Source organism: Lepidochelys olivacea (assembly GCF_965140295.1).
Source record: "Lepidochelys olivacea isolate rLepOli2 genome assembly, chromosome: 3".
In the NCBI taxonomy this organism is placed as follows: domain Eukaryota; kingdom Metazoa; phylum Chordata; order Testudines; family Cheloniidae; genus Lepidochelys; species Lepidochelys olivacea.
This window is the reverse complement of record NC_140413.1, coordinates 188,579,591-188,603,656: the sequence shown is the minus strand read 5'-3', so window position 1 is coordinate 188,603,656 and position 24,066 is coordinate 188,579,591. Positions and strand designations below refer to the sequence as shown.

Genomic DNA, 24,066 nt, shown 5'->3' with positions numbered 1-24,066 from the left:
CTGTGAAAAATTTCATGTTGTGGTCAACATTTCCTCCACTGTAGATGCAGCTAGGTTAACAGAGGGGGTGGAATTCCTAGAATGATGGGGAGGGGGAAGGAACCCTTACTGTAGTAAATGTGTACACAACAGCATTTCAGTGGCATAGCTGCAGTGCTTCAGTTGTTCTGCTGTATACCCCGAACAATCTGGTGTTAAACAGGGGAAGCTGTTAGTACCTTAAATTACAACATTTCAATATCCCATGACATTTATTACAAGGAAATGGAAATCTCAACTTGTGGTAGGTAGTGCTTTTGCAAACTCCATCGCATCAGCCAGTGATGCCATGTTTCAGAAACAGTGCTGAGCTGGAAGCTTGCTTCTTCTTGATGCTGTGTTGTGGCTTCTTTGGTCTTCCTAGCTATCTTGTTGCTGCTGCTGTTTGCTAGCTTGTAGAGCTGAGATGAACAGGCTGAGCTGAGAGCGTAAGAGTATATAAAGAGAGTGAGTGTAAAAGTGTATAGGAGTAAGAGTGGAGTAAGTGTGTATAGCAGTGTGTCAGAATGAACATGAGAGTGAAACTCTCAGTTCAGAGGAATTTATACGTCTAACTCCATAGTTTCACTGAAGGTGAAAGATGCACCTCTTTCAGGGGCTTGGCTGGATTCTAATATCAGCCACTGTCACCTTTCAAAAAAAAAAGGAGGACTTGTGGGACCTTAGAGACTAACAAATTTATTTGAGCATAAGCTAAACCACTGAATGCATCTGATGAAGTGAGCTGTAGCTCACGAAAGCTTATGCTCAAATAAATTTGTTAGTCTCTAAGGTGCCACAAGTCCTCCTTTTCTTTTTGCAGATACAGACTAACACGGCTGCTACTCTGAAACCTGTCACCTTTCATTGACTCAACAACTTAATGGGATGGTCTTGATAATATCTTCAGCTCCTGAATAACCAATCTGCTAATACATAAGCAGTAGGACTTTTGTTCTTCAACTTTGTGGTTATATTTCTTTTTTCTTTGTCTTTGTGATAAGAAATCACAAGAAAATATTTGTTAGAGTTTTAATTCTCTTTTATTCAGTTCATTTTCTGAAATATGTCATTTGTTTCATCAGGGTTTAATAGGAGTTGAAGTTCTTGAGTCCAAACATTGCTATTTATGATGTAAAAGTTTTCACCTCTTGGAATAGTCTTCTTTAAACTGAAATGATTTTTAAAGAAAGTCTTCAAACTTAAATGATCCCTTACGAAGGTATTGTTCTTTCTTCTTACTAGTCCTTGGAAAAGTGGTTCTTCTTGTCTTTCTCAGTTTGGTGGGGAGTTGCTTAAGCATTGCCAGATAACTAATTAATTCCCAAATTAATATAAATATTTCATTTGTAACCAGTTATAGCATCAAATGACCTTGCTATATTTGTACATAAACCATCTTACTATTCAGATAACAATGATATCTGGCAATTATTATATGGAGGCTTGCCTTTAGATACAATGTATTTGCAAATATACATCTCAAAAGAAACTTTTACCACATTAAACATTCAAGGGACAACAAAAGCTATCACCTTTAAGTGGAAACATGAGTTAGAAGTAACAAATACCATCTGTAAAACATTTCCCAGACATAAGTTTTCTTAACTTTTGGAGAATTAAAACTTTAGAGCGTTTATAAAAAACATCAATTTCAGTAAGAATGGCTCTAGAATTCTTTGCATGGGTTTAAAAGTAGTGGTTTTTCTTTTTACAAAGAGTAGGGGTGAATAAACCCACTTTATGACTTAACTTATAGCTCTGATAACACATCACCAACATCAAGCTTCTTTGGAATATCCGGAATGATGAACTTGGTCATGTTCTTTTATACCACTAGGTCTCTTTCTAAAATACAAATCACCTAAGTCTGTTTTCTTGAGATAAAGGTCATCTCTATACCAAACTGGTGTTTTTCACAAGGTGTCTTGCTCTTTGAGAAGACTCTCTTCTTGTTTTGTTTGCCTTTTTGACCAAATAGTTCCTAGATTTATAACCTACAATTTGCAATACGTTTACAATGTGAAATTAAAGACTCCTGTCAAATATTCTGTACAAAGCACGAATCACAATAACTCTTACATTTTTTTCAAAATAGTATAGTCTATTAAAGCAAAATAGAAGCTATTTTGCATTCCAGAGTCTGTATGGAGGTAATAAATATGGTTTTATGGCTATGGAGATATCCTCCCCCTTGACGCTTGATGCCTGTCACTGGCTGACAGAAAGCAGAGATTTCCTAGGAATCTCCTTAATTAGCTTGAACATTTAACCTAATTAAATAAACAAGTACAAACATAAGTAGTTGAGTTATCATCTTCTCCAAGCTTCATGTTTATGATAATAACTCACTTAAAATCCAGTAAAAGGCACAGGAAAGTTTTTACTAATGTAAAACTGTAAGAATAAATTATAAGAACTTTATTAATAATGATTTTTGCACCAATATTGAGGTCTCTCCCCTACAGCCAGATTCTCAGTTGAAGTCAATATAGCTACATCGGTCTACATCAGCTCAGGATATGGCACACTGCAGTTCAGTGATAACTGTGTGATAACTTTAACTGCACAAAGCTGAAACAGGAGCACGTAAGATCATGAACAGCATGTTCTTACATCAAATAAATAACTAAGATCCTCAGAGATCATTTAACATACAATTTCAGAACAGTCAATGAACCATTGAAATCTGAACATTTTTGCCTTAGCAAGTTCTTTATCATTGCAGATCGTGGTCAGCCTATTGCTAAACCCACTGTAGATTGCTTGCTCTAGTCCAGCTCAGCTTTGGAGGAATGATGGCAGAAAAGAGTAGATATATTTATTGACCCATGCGGATGGAAAATAGCTGGTTAAAAATACATAGGTGGTGGCAATGTGCAAAAATGATAAAAAACTAGGCTTGTGCTCATATTTAAATCTTCTTAGGTAAAGCACAGAGCAAATGTTTGTGGGTCAATTAGAAACCTCTAGAAGATATAGGCTCATTTGGAATGGACATCTGATAGCCTTTACCTGTATTATAATGAATGGTAAATTACAATGCATTTCTGATGGAATTACACACATTGTATCCATATTAATACCTAATGTCTTTGACATGACTAATGCCTTTTCGGTGAATAAGAAATGTACTGATGCTGATTAAATCTCATTACAGAAATAGAACATTTTCACACAATTAGATTGCTGCTTTGCCAAGGTATCTTCTCCAGAGGAGCAGCGAACTGTTCAAACTACTGAGCTCTAATGAATGAGGAATAAGTAAAGCAACTTATTTTAAGAGGCTAGTTCTACAAGTTACACTGATGTTGATCTATAACAAGATCGGCATTCAAAATATTGATGTTACATATATAACATTACTTTTTTCACTCTCTCTAATGTGTTCCATTTTTTATGTTCTTCCCACTGTTAGAGCTAATGAGACTGAGAAATTCAGCTGTCCCACGATAATTGAGAACTAGATCTATGTTAGACTCATAATGTCTAACTTATGAGATCATTTGGTGTGAGGCAAAGGATAATAGTGCTTGTTCTTAGATGGTACAAGGAATGCAAGGTGGCTTATGTACATATTTTCCAGTGTCAGCAAAGAAATAATTCCACATATCCATTATATATACTCATCTTGGCTTGAGCTGTAAAACTTGATTATCAAGAACATTTGTTCTTAGGTTTTACACACAAAAAATCACTATGATAGAGGTAACTAAATGTTGTTCTTTTGAAAACTAGGAACTAAAGAAGGGAGTTTCTTGCTGTTGCACTATAATAGCATTGTACAATGATTCACTACACTTTATCATCAAAAATAGTAATGGAGACATTTAAAAAACATCATACACGTGTCCGTATTTCCCCTTTTGTGTTTTAAAGAAATTTATTAATCACTGCGGAAAAAAGGAGGAAGAATTACATATTTTTAATACTGATAAAGAATTATATAATTGAAAATAGCCCAGAGGAAGCCAAAGAGCATTATTTAGTCAGAAGTGAAGTTAGGCATGTATTAAACTGAAGCTAGTTAATGCCATGTGAAAATAGCACTAGGCCAAGGTAACAAAGACTGTATGCCACCTTTATGCTCCATTATGTCCTGGAGTTGTCAAGGGTGATTTAGCCCCTAGGATAAATTAGAGCAGCCTCAGGGTTCATATAACTTATGATGGCTTATAATAAGAAAAGGAGTACTTGTGGCACCTTAGAGACTAACAAATTTATTTGAGCATAAGCTTTAGTGAGCTACAGCTCACTTCAAAAGCTTGTGCTCAAATACATTTGTTAGTCTCTAAGGTGCCACAAGTACTCCTTTTCTTTTTGCGGATACAGACTAACATGGCTGCTACTCTGAAAGATGGCGGATAATGGCTCCCAAACTGAGTGTTATCACAGCAGGGAATTGCTGGAGCACTGCAGCTCTCCAGACCTGGTCCATCTACTGGAGAAGCCCATGATAAGCTATGTATCTTGGTGGGTGAGGCTCAGGGTTGTGGTGTAGAGCTAGCTACATAATTTAGGGATTCCTCCATACAGATAGGGTAGTTGTATGACCTGTTTTTTATCCCCAGAGCAACACAAAGGAGCGATAAAGGGGCCATGATCTGGTCCACAGATGTTATGTATGCACTTATTTGCACATACAAATCTGCACTGGGATGGATAAAACAGGCATCTAGACAAGCAATCACCCAATTTCACTCACAAATTCCTGTTTCCCTAGTGGAGGAGGAGGAGGAAGAAGAAGGAGGTACAATGATGCTGCTCAACAGTACCAATGGAAAAACTACTGTTTCTCCCATTATTCCCAAGGGTGAACTGTATCTACATGGAATATAAAGACTGATATTTCAACACAGGTCTCAGGCTTTCCTCAACTCACTCTGTTTCGGTAAGAAAAGAGACCCACAAGCCTTGAAGATTCCTACACATGGTGCTGCCCGTATTCCTCGTGCTTATTTTTTATTGAAAGCTTTGCTAGATATTGCTTGCCCAAGCTAGGAATTTGATGCAAAGTATTCCCTGCAGTTCTCACTATAGTCTCTGTAGAAAAGGAAGCATCCAGGCCATATAGTGGTGCCTCAAAATTTGGGGGCAGCTAAAATGGACCAGAGTGCGTGACAATCTCAAATTGTGATTCTATAATTTCACATAATTTTATTTTAAATGAAAAAAAAAGGAAAAACAGGGCAATGGACACAGAGAAAAGAGAAGGCTAAGAGGAAGGAAAGCTGAGTGGAGAAACAGAAAGAGGAAGAATCAAAAACAAGAGATACCTAATGGGTGAAATCCCTCCTCCATTAGAGTTAATGTAAAACTCCCATTGACTTCATTGGGGCCAGGCTTTTGTGCACTATGTTCTAAATTTGTTTTTACCTGTGTAACAGAAAGTTTGGGAATAAATAATATCAAGTTGAAGATAGCACCTGTTGGTGTAGGATGAAGGTGACCCGCCGGTCTGTGATAGTCATGGAAGCCCCTAATTGCCATTCAGTGGGGGTGGGAAAGTGAAGAAACTACACTGTTTGAAACCAAGACATATAAAACCCACTCTGAAACCGCTTTTAGAAAATCTTTTATTACTTTTTTTTCTGTGCCTGATGGGGACTGCACAAATGCTTCAGAAACTCAGGATTTTTGGTGCACATTCATTAGTATTGTTATGGTAGAAGTCACCAGATGGCCCTGTTACACATAGTCTTAAAAGTTATTTTTCTTAGCATGTGAGCAAGTTGTTAGTATTTGAAGACATGCTGTATTGTTTTTACAGTAGTTGTGTGAGAGAAGCTGTAACAGATAGCAGACAGTTTGCATTATGCTTTATCATTTATGTTTGGAGTCTTTTTTGGGGCCAGAGTAGTTTTCTGAGAATCAAGCATTGGTATGTGAGGGGATTGCCTACATGCTGTTTGTGATCATCCCTGTTCCAGGACTGGAATGTGTGTCAGTAAAGCAAATTACATTGACAAGATAACCAGATTCCACATCATTGACTACTCCCCCACTGGAAAGCCAACTTGGGAGGCCCCAGAATTCACTTACCAGAGTATACCAGTGTCAGATTGGAGCACTAGTATCAATAAAAGAAGCAACAGTACTTTATTTGCCAAAGGCAATTCATGCTAATATTCCAAATAACAAGTAGCCTTCTCTTTCCTTTTTTCTTTTCTTTGTCCAAAAACTTCAGAAGTGCAGGCAGTTGCACCTGGTCTAGTACTTCACAATTTGTTTGGGGATGAACCCCAGATCTCCCATTTTAACTTTTATTACTTCTTTCTGATTTGGTTGGGCTCACTACAGGCCTTTGACATGCCAGCAGACAGTATCTATTGGCTACTGCTACAGATCTCAGGTTTTCTACTGTTTTTTTCTTTTTTCTTTTTTTTTTTTTTTTGTTCTGAACAATTTTCTAGGCATGAGCCCTTTGGTTTAGATAAAAGAATTGAAACTTCCCACTGACTCTGTAACTTTGGTTTGTGGATCTTAACTCTTTTTATTGTTCAAAAATCAGCTTTTGGTTAAAACAAATACATTTTCTCACATCTCCTGTTGTTGGCTTGGACAGGCAGCATAAATATTGTTGTGAGAAACACACTTTGGCCAGGAAGCTTGGCAGTCCTAGAAATCTTGCCAAACTCAGGTCACTGTTCCTGGGAGATTTTCCTACTCACTCACCGGACCAGAGAGTTTGGGGTACATTTGGAATGATTTTGGATTAGCATCCAGGGCTAGTTGTTCCTGTAGACGTGTGGGCAACTATGAAAGGAACTTCTGAACCTCTTAAAGTCATCCCATCACTAATATCCCACCCTCCACCCCCCTGCACTTTAACACTATTTTTCTTTTCTGTACAGTTTATACTTACCAACGATCCTTTACTGAATGGTGGACTCCTGGGGTTGCCTTTGAGCCATGTATAATATTTCTCTTCTTAAATGTCACCTTCAGAAAGAGTCAAATCCTTTCTGCATCGATGCACCTTCTCTTTGGGGGGTGGGGAGGGAGAGGGGAAGAAAGAAAAGGAATGTCAGATATATTTCTCCATTCCAAAAATCTTTAAACTCTAATCAGCCTTTCTAGTATGGACTATGATCACCACACATCACCTTTCACTGTTATGTAGCATGATGTGGAACAAATTCAGCACCTTTTGTTAAATGCCAACACATCAGCAGGAGGGGAGAACATGCAAATGGCAGTTTAGTATCCTTTTCCGCTCTCTATTACTATAAATAGGCAGGCATCACTGTGGGCTGAGCAAAAGGTTTTGTAATATCATAATGTGTTTGAGTGTGTACTGTATTTGTGATCAGCATCAAGCCTATAGACGGAGCCCTAATTACATACATGTGTAGGATAAAAGAATCTCTTAAAATATTTTCAAAGGACTTTTGCCGTTTTCTATCTCCAGTATATAGTACCAGCTCCCAGCAAATGCAGTATTGATATGTATCCAGCCCACTGGAGGGAAGCGGGGGGAGCAAAAGCTGTATGCATATGACATGTTGGCACAGATCATCACTGCAAAGAAGCTCCCAGCCAGCAGATCTGAAGAGTGAGATTGCTGAAGTTACTGCTGAACATTAGCCTTCCAAGTGGTAGGACATTGCACATTCCCTTGGCTCTTTGGGCTCAGTTTCTAATCACTGTAGTTTGGTTGTCTTCAGTTTTGGAACTAGTCAGAGCTGGTAGGTAAAGAATGTTGGATTTCTTTATCTCTTAATCCGGTATATGGTTCTATTTGGGGGTAGAGAACAATAATTTACTTTGTCTGCATATCACATTTTAATCCATGAATATTCAAATGCCTGACAATCTTCATTAACTAATTAATATCCACAAGAGTTGGCAGCATTAAAGAAAACAACAGATTTTTTTTTAAAATATAGAACTAGATTAACAGTTCAAATACTAGACCATCCAAATTTGGCAGCGTGATATATTCTAGATATCACTAATCTATTCCAGTGATTCCTTTGATTCATTAAACCTACTCTTCACAAAGGGAAGAGGTTACCGTTTGGACTGACACTCCAGGGCAAGTGTAGAATCCTGATTCAATAGGTGATGGGATGGGAGGGTCAGATGCGGCCCAGACTTTTGGGGTCACTGCCCAACCTGGAGGGCTGAGAGGCCAGAGAGAGCCCAGGTCTGTGGTGTCACTGCCCTGTCTATGAGGATGGGGGAGGAGGCTCAGCCCTCCGTGTAGCTGGGGAGGCACTCCTAGTCCACCTCTTCTTAAGCTCCTGTCCTGCTGCCAGTGAAAACAGTATCTTTGACCCCCAACCCTGCTTCTGTATCTGGGCTCTTGGCCTGGTAGGTCACCTCAGGCCTGGCAAATGATGCCAGTTGTGACAACAGTGATCTGGGCTCACCTGAGGCAGGTGATAGTGCGGGGAGCAATTGATGTCAGGCACCAACCTGAATGACCCTGTGCACCAAATCACAGCACCACTCACTCAAATTTGGCCCCACTGCCCCTCCATAATGACAGAGGGGTGAATGGGCCAAACCTGACATGGGGCCCCTGTCCAAAAGCACCCAGAGCACATTGTTTAATCCAGGCCTCATTTTGGAGTGTGCAATTGCACCCATGGACTGCTGCTAAAGTAACTTCTGCCACTGTTCCTGTTGCATGTTGAGAAAAGGAAAAGAAAGGGACATTACAGAGGGGAGGGAAAGGGAAAGGGAAGCAGAAAAGAAAGCAAATGAATGAGGTGTGGATGGGAATGTAAGGCAAAGAGAAAACAGAAGGCAGTGGATAAGATGCCAGGGAAGAACATGTGATTTAAGAAGAAGAGGAGGAGATGTGTAGCATTCAGGAGGCAGCTATGCTGGTTCCTTTTGTTATGTACCATTTGTGTGCCATAAAAAGTAAAGTAGCATTATCACCACTTGAAGGTGCATTTAAGATAATAGAACATATACTATTTACCATCCCAGTAGGTTAAAGAGGAGGAGGGAAGTAACATTTTCAAAAGCGCCTAAGCCCCATTTTCAAAAGATACTGAGGCCATATTTTTCAAGGTATCTTGGCACCTTCTGATTAGATAGACACATAGTCAGATTTTTTGAAGTCCTTAGGAGCTTAATTGCTATTGAAATCAATGAGAGTTGGGCACCTAGGTGTGTTTGAAAATTCCACTAACTACCTTTAAAAATCTGGCCCTAATTGCCTAAGTCACTTTTGAAAATGGGACTTAGACTCCTAAATCACTTAGAACTTTTAAAAAAATGTATCCCAAATAAGCAGTGACATAAATGGTGGTTGTTCTACAAATGGTCTTTTTTCATTCTCAGGGTTCAAATAATCAGGATATTTGGAAATCCATCTGATTTGTAGTTTTTGTCTTACCTGGATCGGCGGGTAGTGATCGATCTATCGGGGATCGATTTATCGCGTTTCATCTAGACGCAATAAATTGATTCCCCAAATTGACGCCTGTAGTCCACCTTGGTAGGAAGAGTAAGCGGAGTCAACGGGGAAACCGCCACAGTCGACTCGCTGCTGTGAGGATGGCCAGGTAAGTCGAGCTAAGGTACTTTGACTTCAGCTACATGAATAGCGTAGCTGAAGTTGCATATCTTAGTTTGAAATCCCCCTCTCCCCAGTGTAGCCCGGGCCTTAACTAACAAAGTTGATAAGGACTTGGGTTGGGATATTCAGAAGTGATCAGCATTGGCCTACTTCTGCTCTCGGTGAAGTAATTTTCAGTAGGAGAAGAGTTAGGCCAACACATAGTGCCTTTGAAAATCTCAACCTGAAATAGAACAGATCCCAGATCAGCACTGGAATTCTATAGAACAAACATAAGATGAATGTTAATATACAGTTACTGGGTTAATATTATTATAACCTATAATTTATAAGAAGAAAATTAGAGAGGTTGATAGAGTGCTGCAGGCAGCAGCAAATGTGAGTCAATAAGCACTTGACTGTTATGGTAAAAGATTAGTCAAACAGCTGAAGAAAAAAATCACACTGAGTTATAGAAGACGGGGGTGTGGAGGGGGCGAGGTTAGTGTGATATCAGAAAGCTTCCCATAGAAGGAAATAACTAACTCCAGACTGAAAGGACTATGACCAGTAATCAGTAGGGCTAGAGTCTACCTAAGACCATAGCCTATGAGCATTTCAGATCAAAATTACTAACACAAATGTGTGATGTTTTGGGGAATCTCTATGTACAGTTTATGAATTCTGTGTGACATTATGAACTCTCTGTATGTATCTTACCAGACTGCAGAATCCATTTTGGTTACAGGGTTCTTTACTTTCTTTGTCCCGTTACCTCCATGTTGAACTAGAAATACAAAGGCTGGTGGCAAAGGGGTAAAAAAAGAGGGTTTTGTTGACTTAAGTGCCTGACAATTGAAATGCAATAGCACTAGACAAAAGACTGGCTCCCAACCCAGCCAGGAGAACTGGTTTATCAGGGGACAGGTCAACTAGCAACAAAGTCACCTGGTAAGGTTCTGGGAGCCCCTTGGGAACTGATCCAGGAGTCATAGAAGATTAGGGTTTGAAGAGACCTCAGGAGGTCATCTAGTCCAACCCCCTGCTCAAAGCAGGACCAACCCCAACTAAATCATCCCAGACAGGGCTTTGTCAAGCTGGGCCTTCAAAACTTCTAAGGATGGAGATTCCACCACCTCCCTAGGTAACCCATTCCAGTGCTTAACCACCCTCCTCGTGAAATAGTGTTTCCTAATATCCAACCTAGACCTCCCCCACTGCAACTTGAGACCATTGCTCCTTGTTCTGTCATATGGCACCACTGAGAACAGCCAAGCTCCATCTCCTTTGGAACCTCCCTTCAGGTATTTGAAGGCTGCTATCAAATCCCCCCTCATGCTTCTCTTCCGCAGACTAAACAAGCCCAGTTCCCTCGGCCTCTCCTCATAAGGAGGGATAAGGAGGGTGGGAGGGATAGCTCACTGGTTTGAGCATTGGCCTGCTAAACCCAGGGTTGTGAGTTCAATCCTTGAGGGGGCCATTTAGGGATCTGGGGTAACTATGGGGGATTGGTCCTGCTTTGAGCAGGGGGTTGGACTAGATGACCTCCTGAGGTCCCTTCCAACCCTGATATTCTATTCTATGAGTCATGTGCCCCAGCCCCCTGATCATTTTCATTGCCCTCCACTGGACTCTCTCCAATTTGTCCACATCCTTTCTGTAGTGGGGGCCTGAAAACTGGACACAGTACTCCAGATGTGGCCTCACCAGAGCTGAATAGAGGGGAATAATCACTTCCCTCTATCTGCTGGCAGTGCTCCTACTAACACAGCCCAATATGCCGTGAGCCTTCTTGGCAATAAGGACACACTGCTGACTCATATCCAGCTTCTCATCCACTGTAATCCCCAGGTCCTTTTCTGCAGAACTGCCGCTTAGCCAGTTGGTCCCAGCCTGTAGTGGTGCATGGGATTCTTCCATCCTAAGTGCAGGACTCTGCACTTGTCCTTGTAGAACCTCATCAGATTTCTTTTGGCCCAATCCTCCAATTTGTCTAGGTCACTCTGGACTCTATTCCTACCCTCCAGCGTCTCTACCTCTCCCCCCGCCCAAGCTTAGTGTCATCTGCCAACTTGCTGATGGTGAAATCTATCCCACTGTCCAGATCATTAATAAAGATGTTGAACAAAACTGGCCCCGGGACTGACCCCTGGGGCACTCCGCTTGATACTGGTTGCCAACTAGACATTGAGCTGTTGATCACTACCTGTTGAGCCTGACAATCTAGCCAGCTTCCTATTCACCTTATAGTCCATTCATCCAATCCGTACTCTTTTAGCTTGCTGGAAAGAATACTGTGGGAGACTGTATCAAAGGTTTGCTAAAGTCAAGATATATCATGTCCACTGCTTTCCCCATATTCACAGAGCCAGTTATCTCCTCATAGAATTCAATCAGGTTGGTCAGGCATGACTTGTCACCTGATAGTGGGACTGGAGGTTATAAAGGGAAGGAGATTAACCTTTTTATCTCTGTTAAGATTAAAGAAACTGCTTCAGAAGCCAGTGGAAGGAGGAGGCAACCTTCTCTATCTACCCACCTGAACACATGGTCCCCTCAAGGGAAGGATGAGCTTTTACTATTTTATTATTTTATTATAAAGTTTATTATTTTTCTATGGATCTGTGTAATTCCCATGTTGTTATACAGCCACAGTGTTGTAGACCTCTGTGCAACGTGTCTGTGCTACACGTACTATGTGTCCCCTGAGAGAGTTAAACTGTAACCCAGAAGGCTCATATCTTTCACAGGATTCTGGGAGCGTCTGAGGAGTTTGAGGAGTCAACCCTGGTTTCAGAGGCTATGCAGCTGACCCATATGGTGGTCGTTCTCAGGAGGGGGTGTACCTCAAGAATGCTTAGAGACCCCAAGACTCTTGGGGCTTTTTTTCTCCATTCCCTCCAGTTGTTCAAAATCCTCTTTAAAATGTGGACACCAGAGTTGGATGCAGTAGTCTAGCATCAGTCCCACCAATGCTATATATAGAGGTCAAATCTCTTCTTTACTCCTACTCACTACTTCCCTGTTGCTACAGCCAAAGATTACATTGGCTCTTTTTGCCACTCTTCACACTGAGAGATTATGTTGGGCTGCTTTGTCTACTAGCAAAAAGAAAAGGAGTACTTGTGGCACCTTAGAGACTAACCAATTTATTTCAGAGTAATGGCTGTTACTCTTTTCAGAGTAACAGCCGTGTTAGTCTGTATTCGCAAAAAGAAAAGGAGTACTTGTGGCACCTTAGAGACTAACCAATTTATTTGAGCATAAGCTTTCGTGAGCTACAGCTCACTTAGCTGTAGCTCACGAAAGCTCATGCTCAAATAAATTGGCTGTTACTCTGAAATTTGTCTACTAGGGCCCCTTAAAATTCTTTTCAGAGTCACTGATTTCCAGAATGCAGTCCCCCATTCTGTAAGTATGACCTGCATCTAGGTGTATATAACTGGAGATGGGACATTGGGTAGGTGGACCAGGGCTCTGAAGTGGAACCAAGCTTCCCTGTCTCAGGCGCTTGGCTGGCTGGGTTTTGATCACATGCTCATGTGGGAGAAATCACTTTCTAGGATTATCTAGTTATATCTCAGTCAATCATTTCCCTGCCATCGTGTGAGCCTTAGGCACTGGTTCACCTCAGCTCCCCTATTCTCTGCCTGTGGCACATAGTAGTCTAATCTCCCGTCAGCTGTAATACTTTGGTCTAATTTCAGTTGTTGGGTTTAGTGCGCAGGTGCTAGGTGGTGTTGGTGGCCCATGATATGCCCGAGGTCAGACTGGATAATATGGTGGCCCCTTCTGTCCTTAAACTCTATAATTCCATGACATTTGACTGCATTTTGTTTGAATGGGCCCATTTGACTAAGTGATCCAGATTACTCTGAATGATTGTCCTCAACACTATTTGCCACTCTGCCACTCTGTGTCATCTGCAAATTTTATCAGCAGTGATTTTATATTTACTTACAGATCATTGATGAAAATGTCGAATAAAATCAGATCTAGTATCAGGCCCTGCAGAATCCACTTTGAAACATCCCCATTCAATGATGATTCCATTTTGATAACTGCTTTTTGAGATAATCCATTTAATATGTGATCTGTTGACATTGTATAGTGCTATTTTAAAAATTGGAATGCTGTGCATATTGTACAGTTATCTTTATCAACCAAACTTGTAATCTCATCAAAAAATTAAATCAGGTTTGTTTGACAAGACCTGCTTTCTATAAAGCCATTCTGACTGGCAATATAGACTCATAGACTTAAAGGTCAGAAGGGACCATCATGATCATCTAGTCTGACATCCTGCACATTGCAGGCCACAGAACTTCACCCACCTAGTTCTGTAATAGGCCCATAACATCTGGCTGAATTACTGAAGTCCTCAAATCAGGATTTCAAGTTACAGAGAATTTGCCATTTACACTACAAGTAATCTGTCACCATGCTGTGAAAACCCCCCAGGGACTCTGTCAGTCTGACCTGGGAGAAAACTCCATTAATTATATTCCTAACTCCCACCAGTATCCCCTTCTGAACTTTGTTGGTTAATACATTGATCCATACTCTAAAAACAGTGGTACTCAAGCGGGGGTAGGCATACCCTGGGGGGTACACAGCAGTTTTCCAGGAGGTAAATCAACTCATCTAGATATTTGCCTAGTTTTACAACAGGCTACATAAAAAACACTAGAGAAACTAAAGTTTCATACAGACAATGACTTGTTTATACTGCTCTATTTAATATACACTAAAATGTAAGTACAATACTTATATTCCAATTAATTTATTTTATAATTATATGGTAAAAATGAGAAAGTAAGCAATTTTTCAGTAATAATGTGCTGTGACACTTTTGTATTTTATGTCTGATTTTGTAAGCAAGTAGTTTTTAAGTGAGATGAAACTTGGGGATATGGAAGACAAATCAGGCTCCTGAAAGGGGTACAATAGTCTGGAAAGATTGAGACACACTTCTCTAAAACAGGTGTGTTAAATAGAGTGCCACTACCCATGTCTCTTTTATCTGAACTATCCTTTCTGAATAGGTTATAACCAGTTATAAACATTTCAATCAAATGAATCATCCCACCACATTTGAGTAATATAATTATATAAAATTCCTTCTCATCAATAAGGATTTCCAATTCCTCTTGCTTGTTTTCCAGAGTACTATTATTGTTACATAAAGAATTGAAAAAAAATTCTCTTCACATTCTGTGTCATGTTGGTTCAATTTGTTTGCAACACCCTGAATTTGAGTTTGAACCACATTTATCTTCTTAGCAACCTGCTCTTGTATTATTAGTTTAACATCCTTCTGGCTGCTTCAGCTAGTTTCTGGCCAAGAAGCTCCGTTCCCCTACCTGTGAAATATAAGATGTCCCATTCATAAATCACTCTCTGCCACTAGAATGTGGCTCCATGCTTCACAAAACTAAACCCTTCAACTTCACACCATAATGTGAATGGTTCACCTCCAGCGTTTTCTGCCTTCTCTCTTCTCTCACATGTGGGACCAGAAGGATCTCAAAAATGTCATTTGGACTTCTCTATTCTTCAGCTCTTTTCCATAGTCCCTGCAGCCTTCTATAATCTTCAGGTCCAGACCTGAAGAAGAGCTCTGTGTAAACCAGAAAGTTGGTCTAGTAAAGAATATTACCTCTCCCAATTAGTCTTCTATAATCTGTGTAATTCCAGGTGATGTATGTCATTGATTCCAAGGTGTATCTTCACCAGTGAAGAGTTGCCAGATGAATTCAGAATCCCATACAATCTTTGGGATACACCTCATATTTTACCCCAGGGAGTCACCATGCTGTCCTACCACCAGCTTTGGGCTGCATTCCCAAGCAACCCGATTCCAAGAAGACCCGGTCCCGGTGCGCCGGAGGCCGACACGCCTCACACCGTCCGTGGGCACCTCTTAACGGTTTCACCTCTTGAACTGAGAGTTAGTTAAGTTAACTGGTGGCAAACTCCATCTAGGCTAAATACTGGCACGAGACCACACTGTCCTGTTGCCCTTGTGTCCCTTGCTGAATTCTCTGCCCGCTCTTCTTAGCATGGGGTCACCAAGGGTGATTGTTTGCAAGAATGCCTATCAGGTATGTCCCCTGTAGTTTTCTGTTCCATTCCTCTGGAGACAGGTTGCTCAGCAGTTGACTCAAGGAGTACCTGATAATAATTTGCTATTTCTAGACAGATTGACTGCCTCCTGGGTCTCTTTACCCTCTTGGTCACAAATTACCAGTCCAATACTATGTCTCTCATCACCTAAGTTGTCATATTTTGAAGTGTTTGAGTGCTCAAGCTTTCTGAAGGCAAAAACTTGTGAAAAGTGCATCCGGTAGAGCAAGTATCTGTCACTGAGGAAACCCATGAATAATTTTGAATGACAAATAGATCTGAGAATTTTGTCATCTGGTTGCAAACACAAGAAGAAGTTCCTTTGAATAAATAATTCGTTGTGAATCAATCAACCCTGTTCTAATATTAAGTAAATGTGTCTCACAACAGAAGACATTGGCCATGTGGGAGACAAACAATGACAAATCACTTCCCCATGTGAGTTTTCAAATCAGAGTAGAAAAAGAAAGTTTAAAAATAAATCAATGAAAACAAAATACTTTTGAGTGTGTATAATAGTGAGTGATAGAGTCAAAAATATAAGAGAAGTTACCTAGTATAATTGACATGCCATTTAAACTTCAGTATGCAGGCTATTCAAGCAGTGTAGTTAATAGAGGAAGCATAAAATACAAATATTTGACCTCTTCTGGTGCTATCATTTCATTAAATTGAAAAATTACTGGGATTGGCTGGGTACGTAGACTGGAACTGAGAATCAGTGGGGCTGGAGGAAAGAGGTGGGGGTGGAGGAGAGACAGATCTAATGAGAAGCCAGGGTATAGGGGGAGAACTTAGGTTTACTGAGACAAGGAGCTGGAGGGTGGGGAGAACTGCAGCCTGCAGAAGAGAAGAATGAGGGGGGATTTGATAGCTGCTTTCAACTACCTGAAAGGGGGTTCCAAAGAGGATGGCTCTAGACTGTTCTCAATGATAGCAGATGACAGAACGAGGAGTAATGGTCTCAAGTTGCAGTGGGGGAGGTTTAGATTGGATATTAGGAAAAACTTTTTCACTAAGAGGGTGGTGAAACACTGGAATGCGTTACCTAGGGAGGTGGTAGAATCTCCTTCCTTAGAGGTTTTTAAGGTCATCTGGCTTGACAAAGCCCTGGCTGGGATGATTTAACTGGGAATTGGTCCTGCTTCAAGCAGGGGGTTGGACTAGATGACCTTCTGGGGTCCCTTCCAACCCTGATATTCTATGATTCTATATGAACTGGGAACTGGAAATGGCAGGGCAAGGAGGCTCTGGGATGTCATTTGGAGAGTACTCACAGTACTGCAACTGAAGTCAAAGGAAGCTGTGCTTTGACATATAAAGTGCTCTATCAAGCTAAGTACACTTAAAAAAAACAGGCCCTAAGCATCTCAAATTAGGCACCCAAAATGAGTGGATACTTTTGACCTCAAACATTCTGTGCTTCAATTCCCCATCTGTAAACTGGGGATAACAATATCCCTTAATCTCTCAGGGGTGTTGTAAAGTTGCACAGGCAATCTTAATTCTGGCATGTCCTACCTTCTGCGTGTCTGGGTACATCTATAGTACAAAATTATTTTGAAATTATTCTATTTGAATTTTTTGAAACAATTTTATACATTCGGTCTTGTGTATCTCCACTAAAGCACGTGAATTCGGCGGAGTGCATCCACAGCGCTGAGGCTAGCATCGAATGTCAGACCGGTGCACTGTGAGTACCTATCCCACAGTTCCCGTAGTCCCCGCCACCCATTGGAATTCTGAGTTAAGCTCCCAGTGCATGATGGGGCAAAAACATTCTCGTGGGTGTTTCTGGGTGTGTGTCATCAGTCGCTCCTCCCTCTGTGAAAGCTACGGCAGACAATCGTTTCGCGCCTTTTTGGCATGCTGACGCCATGCTGCTTTCAGCAGACGGTGCACTGCTTCTCTCCTGGTACTATGAATCCACCGCATATTTCCTCTCGTCTTTCTATGTAATCTCTATAAGTATCTACTCTTTCTCTTTCCCATCGACCGCTTCTGCTGACAACTCTGCTCGGCCATCATGAACTGAGCAGCACAGCTTCTGCCGCCAACTCTGCTCTCCTGAGTTTCTCCAACTTGTCTGTCCTGGGCTCCTGCCTCCGTGAAAGCTACAGTAGACAACCATTTCCCGCCTTTTTTCGGCTACCATGAACCAAACAGCACCTCTTCCACTGCCACTCCGGTCTCCTATGTTTCACGCCCTTTTTCCAGGATTACCCGTGCAGGCGCCATAGTGCGGCAAGCATGGAGCCCGCTCAGATCTCTGCTGCAGTTTGGACCATTGTAAATATCTTGTGCAGTATGTGCAGTACCTGCAAAACCGGCCAAAGAAGCAACAACAGCACAATTACTATACTGATGAGGACATGGACACAGATGTTCCTAGAAGCACGGCATGTGGGATTGGGAGATCATGGTGGCATTGGGCCAGGTTTATGCCATGGAACACCAATTCTGGGCCCAGGAAACAAACACAGACTGGTTGGACCGCATAATGTTGTGGGTATGGGATGATTCCCAGTGGCTGCAAAACTTTCGTATGCATAGGGCCACTTTCATGGAATTTTGTGACTTGCCGTCCCCTGCCCTGAAGTGCAAAGACACCAAAATGAGAGCAGCCCTCACACATGAGAAGTGAGTGGCCATAGCCCTGTGAAAGCTTGCAATGCCCGACAGCTACTGGTCAGTCGGGAATCAGTTTGGAGTGCGCAAATCTACTGTGGGGGGCTGCTGTGCTGCAGGTAGCCAATGCAATCATTGACCAGCTGCCATCAAGGGTAGTGACTTTGGGAAATGTGCAGACCATTGTGGATGGCTTTAAAGTGCTGGGGTTCCTTAACTGCGGCGGAGCAATAGATAGAACACATATCCCTATCTTGGCCCCAGAACACCGGGGCGGCCAGTACGTAAACTGCAAGGGGTACTTTTCCATGGTGCTGCAAACACTGGTGAATCACAAGAGACATTTCACTGACATCAACTTGGGGTGGCCGGGAAAGGTGCATGACGCTCACATCTTCAGGAACTCTGGTCTGTTTGAAAAGCTACAGGAAGGGACTAACTTCCCAGACCAGAAAATTATTGTTGGGGGTATTGAAATGCCTATAGTCATCCTTAGGGACCCAGCCCACCCCTTAATGCCATGGCTCACAAAGGGGTACACAGGCACCCTGGACAGTAGTAAAGAGCAGTTCAACTATAGGCTGAGCAAGTGCAGAATGAGGGTAGAATGTGCTTTTGGACGTTGGAAAGTGTGTTGGCGCAGTTTACTGACTCTGTTAGATCTCAGCACAACCAATATTCCAATTGTAATTGCTGCTTGTTGTGTGGTCCATAATATCTGTGAGAGTAAGGGGAAAAGACATTTATGGTGCGGTGGGAGGTTGAGGCAACTTGCCTGGCTGCCAGTTTCGCACAGCCAGACAACAGGGCGATTAGAAGAGCGCAGCAGGGTGTGCTGCGCATCAGAAAAGCTTTGAAAGCCAGTTTCATGACTGGCCAGGGTACGGTGTGACAGTTGTGTTTGTTTCTCTTGAAGTTACCGGCCCCATATATATATGAAAGGAAATAAACTCACAATTGTTTAAAAACCATTCTTTATTATTTTTTGCACAACACATTGAGAGAAATTAGAAGGTAGACTGGGGAAGGGGAGGGTATTGGGTTCGGGGGGTGGAACGACAAGTCCAGAAACCAAATAAAAATTTTGGATATGCTAGCTTTCTGCTGCTTGTGCAATCCTCTGGGGTTGGGTGTGTGGGTCCCCGTAGCCTCCACCCGCCCATGTTCTTGGACATCTGAGTGAGGACGCTACAGAACTTGGGGAGGAGGGAGGGCAGTTATAAAGGGGTTGCAGCGGCGGTCTGTGGTCTTGCTGCCTTTCCCGCATTAGATCCACCATACAGCAGAGCATGTCAGTTTGCTCCCCCATGAGCTTGACCATAGCATCCTGCCTGCTCTCATCGCACGCGTCCCTCCTCTCTTCATGTTCATTAAACACTTTATGGGACTCCACAATTGTTTGCCTCCACACATTCAGCTTGGCCCTATCATTGTTGGAGGACTGCATGAGCTTGGCGAACATGTCATCCCGAGTTTGTTTTTTCCGCCTTCTAATCTGGACCAGTCTCTGGGATGGAGTAGATAGGGGCCACATTGAAACATTTGCACCTGCTGGAGGAAGAAAAGGGAGGGTAATATTTTAAAAGATAGAGAACAAAGGGGACACTTTTTCTCAGTGAAACAGGCAATTCATAGTACGCAGCACATGTTCTTTCTGTACAAGGTCACATTTTGCCTTATACTGAAGTGCCTGCCACTTTGATGTAAGCCACCACACGTGGCCAGGCAACAGAATTCAGCTTGCAGACAGCCATGGTAAGCCCTAGGGGCACGTGGGGTTCTGCTTCTTCCGCATTCATTTCAATGCTTTCAAACTGCCCGGGCCCCCTTTCCCATAGCAAGCGATCCCTGGTGGGTTTGCCGTATAAAAGGAGGGCCTGCAGGCTCTCTGGGATGATAACTTCACACAACACCCTGCCGCCCCACCCCGTGGCTCCGATGAGGCTCTGAGCAGGGATGAGCCCTTTAAACTAAACACGAACAGCCTAGCGCTGCTGGGTTTCCCCCCACCATGAGGCTCCGATCAGGCTCTCACTCACCAGAAGTGCCTTCTCCAGGGTCATGGTCCAGGAGCCCACCTTGGGAGTGGGGGGAGGTTATTGGCTCCAGCGTTAAGACTAGTTCCTGGCTGAGGGAAAAATGGATTCCCCACTTACTGCCTGTGCACTGTCCTCCTCTTCATCCTCCAATAACTCATCTTCCTCGCTCCGTGCAACTCCCCCCTTGCAGGTGTCCCAACATGCGATGAGATCCAGTACCTCCCGTTTGAACCATGCTGGAGCTTGTCTGCGAATCCGGGACTGCATGGTCTCTTGTGATGGTGGACTCTGCATGGTCGCCTGTGATGGTGGACTGTGCTGATGGTCACCTGTGATAATGGTGACCAAACAGGAAATGAAATTCAAAAGTTCCTGGGGCTTTTACTGCCTACCTGGCTAGTGCATCGGAGTTGAGAGTGTTGTCCAGAGTGGTCACAAGGGAGCATTCTGGGATAGCTCCCGGAGGCCAATAATGTTGAATTGCGTCCACAGTACCTGTAACTGCAATCTCGATTTTAGCACTATTCCACTTGCTGAGGTGGAGTACAGAAATCTGGTTAAAGAGCCCTTTACATTGAAAAAAACAGTTTGGTCATGTGGACGGAATCAGTTTTATTTCAAATTAACTCGGCTAATTCCGAAATAATCACGTACTATCGACCAGTCCTATTACTTTGCAATTTCACTAATGGAGGAATGGTTGTACAGTTATGAATATTCCAATGTGAAAGAAACTTGTGATGCCTATTTCATAGGCAGAGTATTATATATGAAAGAGCCAAATTTAATAGGAGGTGCCAGGAACAAAGGGGAACAGCTGAGACTTGCATTACTGCAATTCTTAGTGTTGCAGATCATTAAAAGAAGAAGAACTAATGGGACAGTATAGTTGTTGGTTGGAGAAACACCAGTTTATAAGCACAACTTCAGTTAGACCCAGATCTCATACTAGCAAAAGCTGAAGCAAAAGTGAGAATGTAAGAAACAATGAAGAAACAGCAATGTGACTTAGCCACATAGTGAGACAATACTGACACAGTAAAGAGAAAAGACACAAATGTGGCAGGAGTAGTCAGACAAATTTACAACATAAGAACAGTGCACAGCTAAAGTCCTCATATCTGGTAATGGGCCTCAATTTACCTCATTCCCAACATTTGTACAGGACTTTGATATTGGATATCTTACTAGTAGTCCACATTACCAGAGGAACGGGGAAGTGGAGTGAGCAGTAAAGTCTTTGAAAAGACTTCTCCAAAAACCTGTGGACTCAAAGCACTGCTTATATCTGGCTTATCTCCAGCAGTTCTTCTGGTGGGAAGACAACTAATATGCCTTTACTTGTGGCACCAATACAGTTTGAAGCACAGCCTGACCTGAAGGAATTTCAAAAACGGAATACTAAAATTAAAAAAAAAAGAGTTTTTTTAAAAAAATCAATATTTGGTACAGAGCAAAAGCACTGCCTGAATTGAGACCAGGGAAAAAGTTTTGTCTCAAAATCTCCCAAACATGTGAAGCTATTCAGAACTTGGCAGAAAACTCTCAGATTCTACCTAGTGGAGACCCAAAAGGACTTTTTCCTGGAGGAATCAGTTTCATCTTCAACATTTCCCAACACAATGAAGAGAGGATCCAGGACCTATGGGTACTCTGTCAGGAAGTGAAGCCTCTCCACAGGGAAATTCAACAGTAGTAAGAACACTGTCTGGAAGACTGATGAGACCCCCCTCAAAATACTTTCTCTCTTAAATACTGCCTAGGACTATTTAAATTCAGTGGATAAGGAGACAGAAGTGTAAACAGTTTTATGGAATTTCTAGTTTATGTTGAACTTGTGTATGTGTGTGTTTGTGTGTACACACACACCCCTGTGGAGGGGTTATAGAGCTCCTGGTCCTCCACAGTTACCAGAGAAGACCAGGATGTGTTGCAGCAGGGAGCTTAATAAAAGGGGAACTTCCCACTTAGGGAGTTCTTTAGCAGCTGCTTAAAGCAGGCTCCTTGTGCCTATGACCTCACACTACAAGAATGTTCATTTGTTCATTGTAATCTTTTATGTGTAATTATTATTGTTGACACCAATAAGATTTTACCATCATTTATTCTTTTATTCCTGCAGAGCCAATGCAGCTCTGGAAGAGTGAGCTGGGGTCTCTTCTGGCTTGCACATGATCAACAGAATAGTTAACTAAGTGTCTCAAATGCAGCCTTTGTTGCTGGCAATAACATAAGCGAGAAATATCACAGCTTTGCTTTCAGATGTCAGGCTGAGTTTGCAGAAGTGGCAGTTACAAAATCATCCTTTTCTTTAGAAGAGCTCAGAGAGAGAACATGAACTACAAAATGCAATTTTTAGAGAGCTACTCTTCATGGGGTTAGTTCTTCTTTGAAAAGTATCTGTTTTGCACTCCAAGGGCCAGATCCTTAGCTAATGTAAATCAAGGTAGGTCCATTGACTTCAGTGGAACTATGCTGATTTACACCAGCTGAGAATTTGACCTGAAATGCCTAAATAGGAATGACAATAATGAAGCATTTATATATTGCCTTCTTTCTGAGGGCCTCACCCATGTTTTACAAAAGTGAGTATCTTTTTTTTTTAAACAGATGGGGAAAATGAGGCACAGAGGGATTAAGTGACTTCAAGCTCTCACAGCAAGTCCTTCCCTTTCTGCCTAGTTTATTACAGAGGCTACTATGCTGTATTAGTCATGACATAATATTTTGAGAACTTTACTGTACTTCATGCAATGCTGTATGTAGTACAGTATTTTGACATAGATGTGGTGCAGCTCATTTTTGAGTTTCAGCTTTAACAGAGTTTCCAGGCTTTCCTGAATTTAATGCACAGTGCAGCAGCTTTGTATGTGAATTGTGCCATGCTTGATGTTTTGCACACCTTCATTCCCCAGGCAGCAGGATCAGCTGAAGAAGTTATTCAGTATCTTACACAATTAGCCCTGAATGTTTCAAACTGGGTGACTGAAAGTGTGTGTGCAAATCATTCTGCATTCCTCATGAGGAGCTCTGATTGTAAGTTAATGGCTCTGGATCTGCCTCCCACATTTAGAACTGTTAGTCATCATTGCTAAATGATAAGGGTAATACCTGTGCCCTGAAAGATAAAACATCCTTCACATGTACAATGCAAATTAAGTCCATTTGTACATACAAGCTTGTTCTAACTTAGCTGCCTAGAGAAACTAAGCAACAAATGGTTTTTCATTAATAAAAAGGTAACATAACACATTATTTCAGTTAGCTGCTTGCAAGTGTGACCACATTTGTAGATTTTGCTATTTAATTTCTTCAGAAAACACCTTCATTTGACCCAAAAAGAGAGCACCAAAAACATACCACTAAAGGTCTTCAGGTCCCTCTGTACATTTCTGAGCATAACTCCTCAACAGTTGCTCCTCAGATAGTAAGCATCAGACCAGTTATTCCCCTTATTCTGATTTTGTTCCTTTCCTTCAGGCTTTGTTCTCGCACAGATTCAGTCACTTGAACTAATCCTGTATGGAAGTAAGTTCATACTTGAATAAGCTGAAAGAAAAGTGATAAGCAAAGTAAAAGTAAGCTTCATCCTATTGTTCCATTGTGTGGGTGACAGATTGCTCAGAAACGTCAGCTAGAACAATACACTGCAACTGTATATATTCTGTCAGAGTGCTGAATACAGAATGCCAGTGAATTCTAAAACATAAATAATTCAGTTTGATCTTTGTCTCTCCT

At 41.8% G+C, this 24,066-nt stretch overlaps 2 protein-coding genes across 2 annotated transcripts in view; one reads left to right on the top strand and one right to left on the bottom strand.

The window, feature by feature from the left end:
- LOC311518094 (uncharacterized protein) overlaps window positions 1-24,066 on the top strand; it is a 111,946-nt gene that overhangs the window by 68,773 nt on the left and 19,107 nt on the right. Inside the window, exons 5-8 of the mRNA XM_084623545.1 lie at window positions 4,742-4,909; window positions 7,430-7,616; window positions 9,319-9,542; window positions 17,290-17,354. Of these exons, the coding sequence (XP_084479671.1) occupies window positions 4,742-4,857 (116 nt within the window). The 3' untranslated portion in view covers window positions 4,858-4,909; window positions 7,430-7,616; window positions 9,319-9,542; window positions 17,290-17,354. The remainder of the gene's footprint in view (window positions 1-4,741; window positions 4,910-7,429; window positions 7,617-9,318; window positions 9,543-17,289; window positions 17,355-24,066) is intronic.
- LOC311518960 (uncharacterized protein) lies at window positions 19,338-24,015 on the bottom strand. The gene is made up of 3 exons (XM_084625038.1): window positions 23,689-24,015; window positions 20,446-20,657; window positions 19,338-19,840 (listed from the first exon to the last, which is right to left on the bottom strand). Exons 1-3 carry the CDS (start codon window positions 23,726-23,728, stop codon window positions 19,703-19,705), a joined length of 390 nt encoding a protein of 129 aa, XP_084481164.1. The 5' UTR covers window positions 23,729-24,015; the 3' UTR covers window positions 19,338-19,702.

Excerpts from the sequence above, each read along its gene's own strand:
- LOC311518960 (XM_084625038.1), bottom strand. The coding sequence starts at position 23,728 with ATGCTCAGAAATGTACAGAGGGACCTGAAGACCTTTAGTG. Across the intron at positions 20,658-23,688 it reads GGACCTGAAGACCTTTAGTG|GTGACCATCAGCACAGTCCA; the intron begins GTATGTTTTTGG and ends CCATTATCACAG. Across the intron at positions 19,841-20,445 it reads AGGAGGACAGTGCACAGGCA|CAGGTGCAAATGTTTCAATG; the intron begins GTAAGTGGGGAA and ends TTCTTCCTCCAG.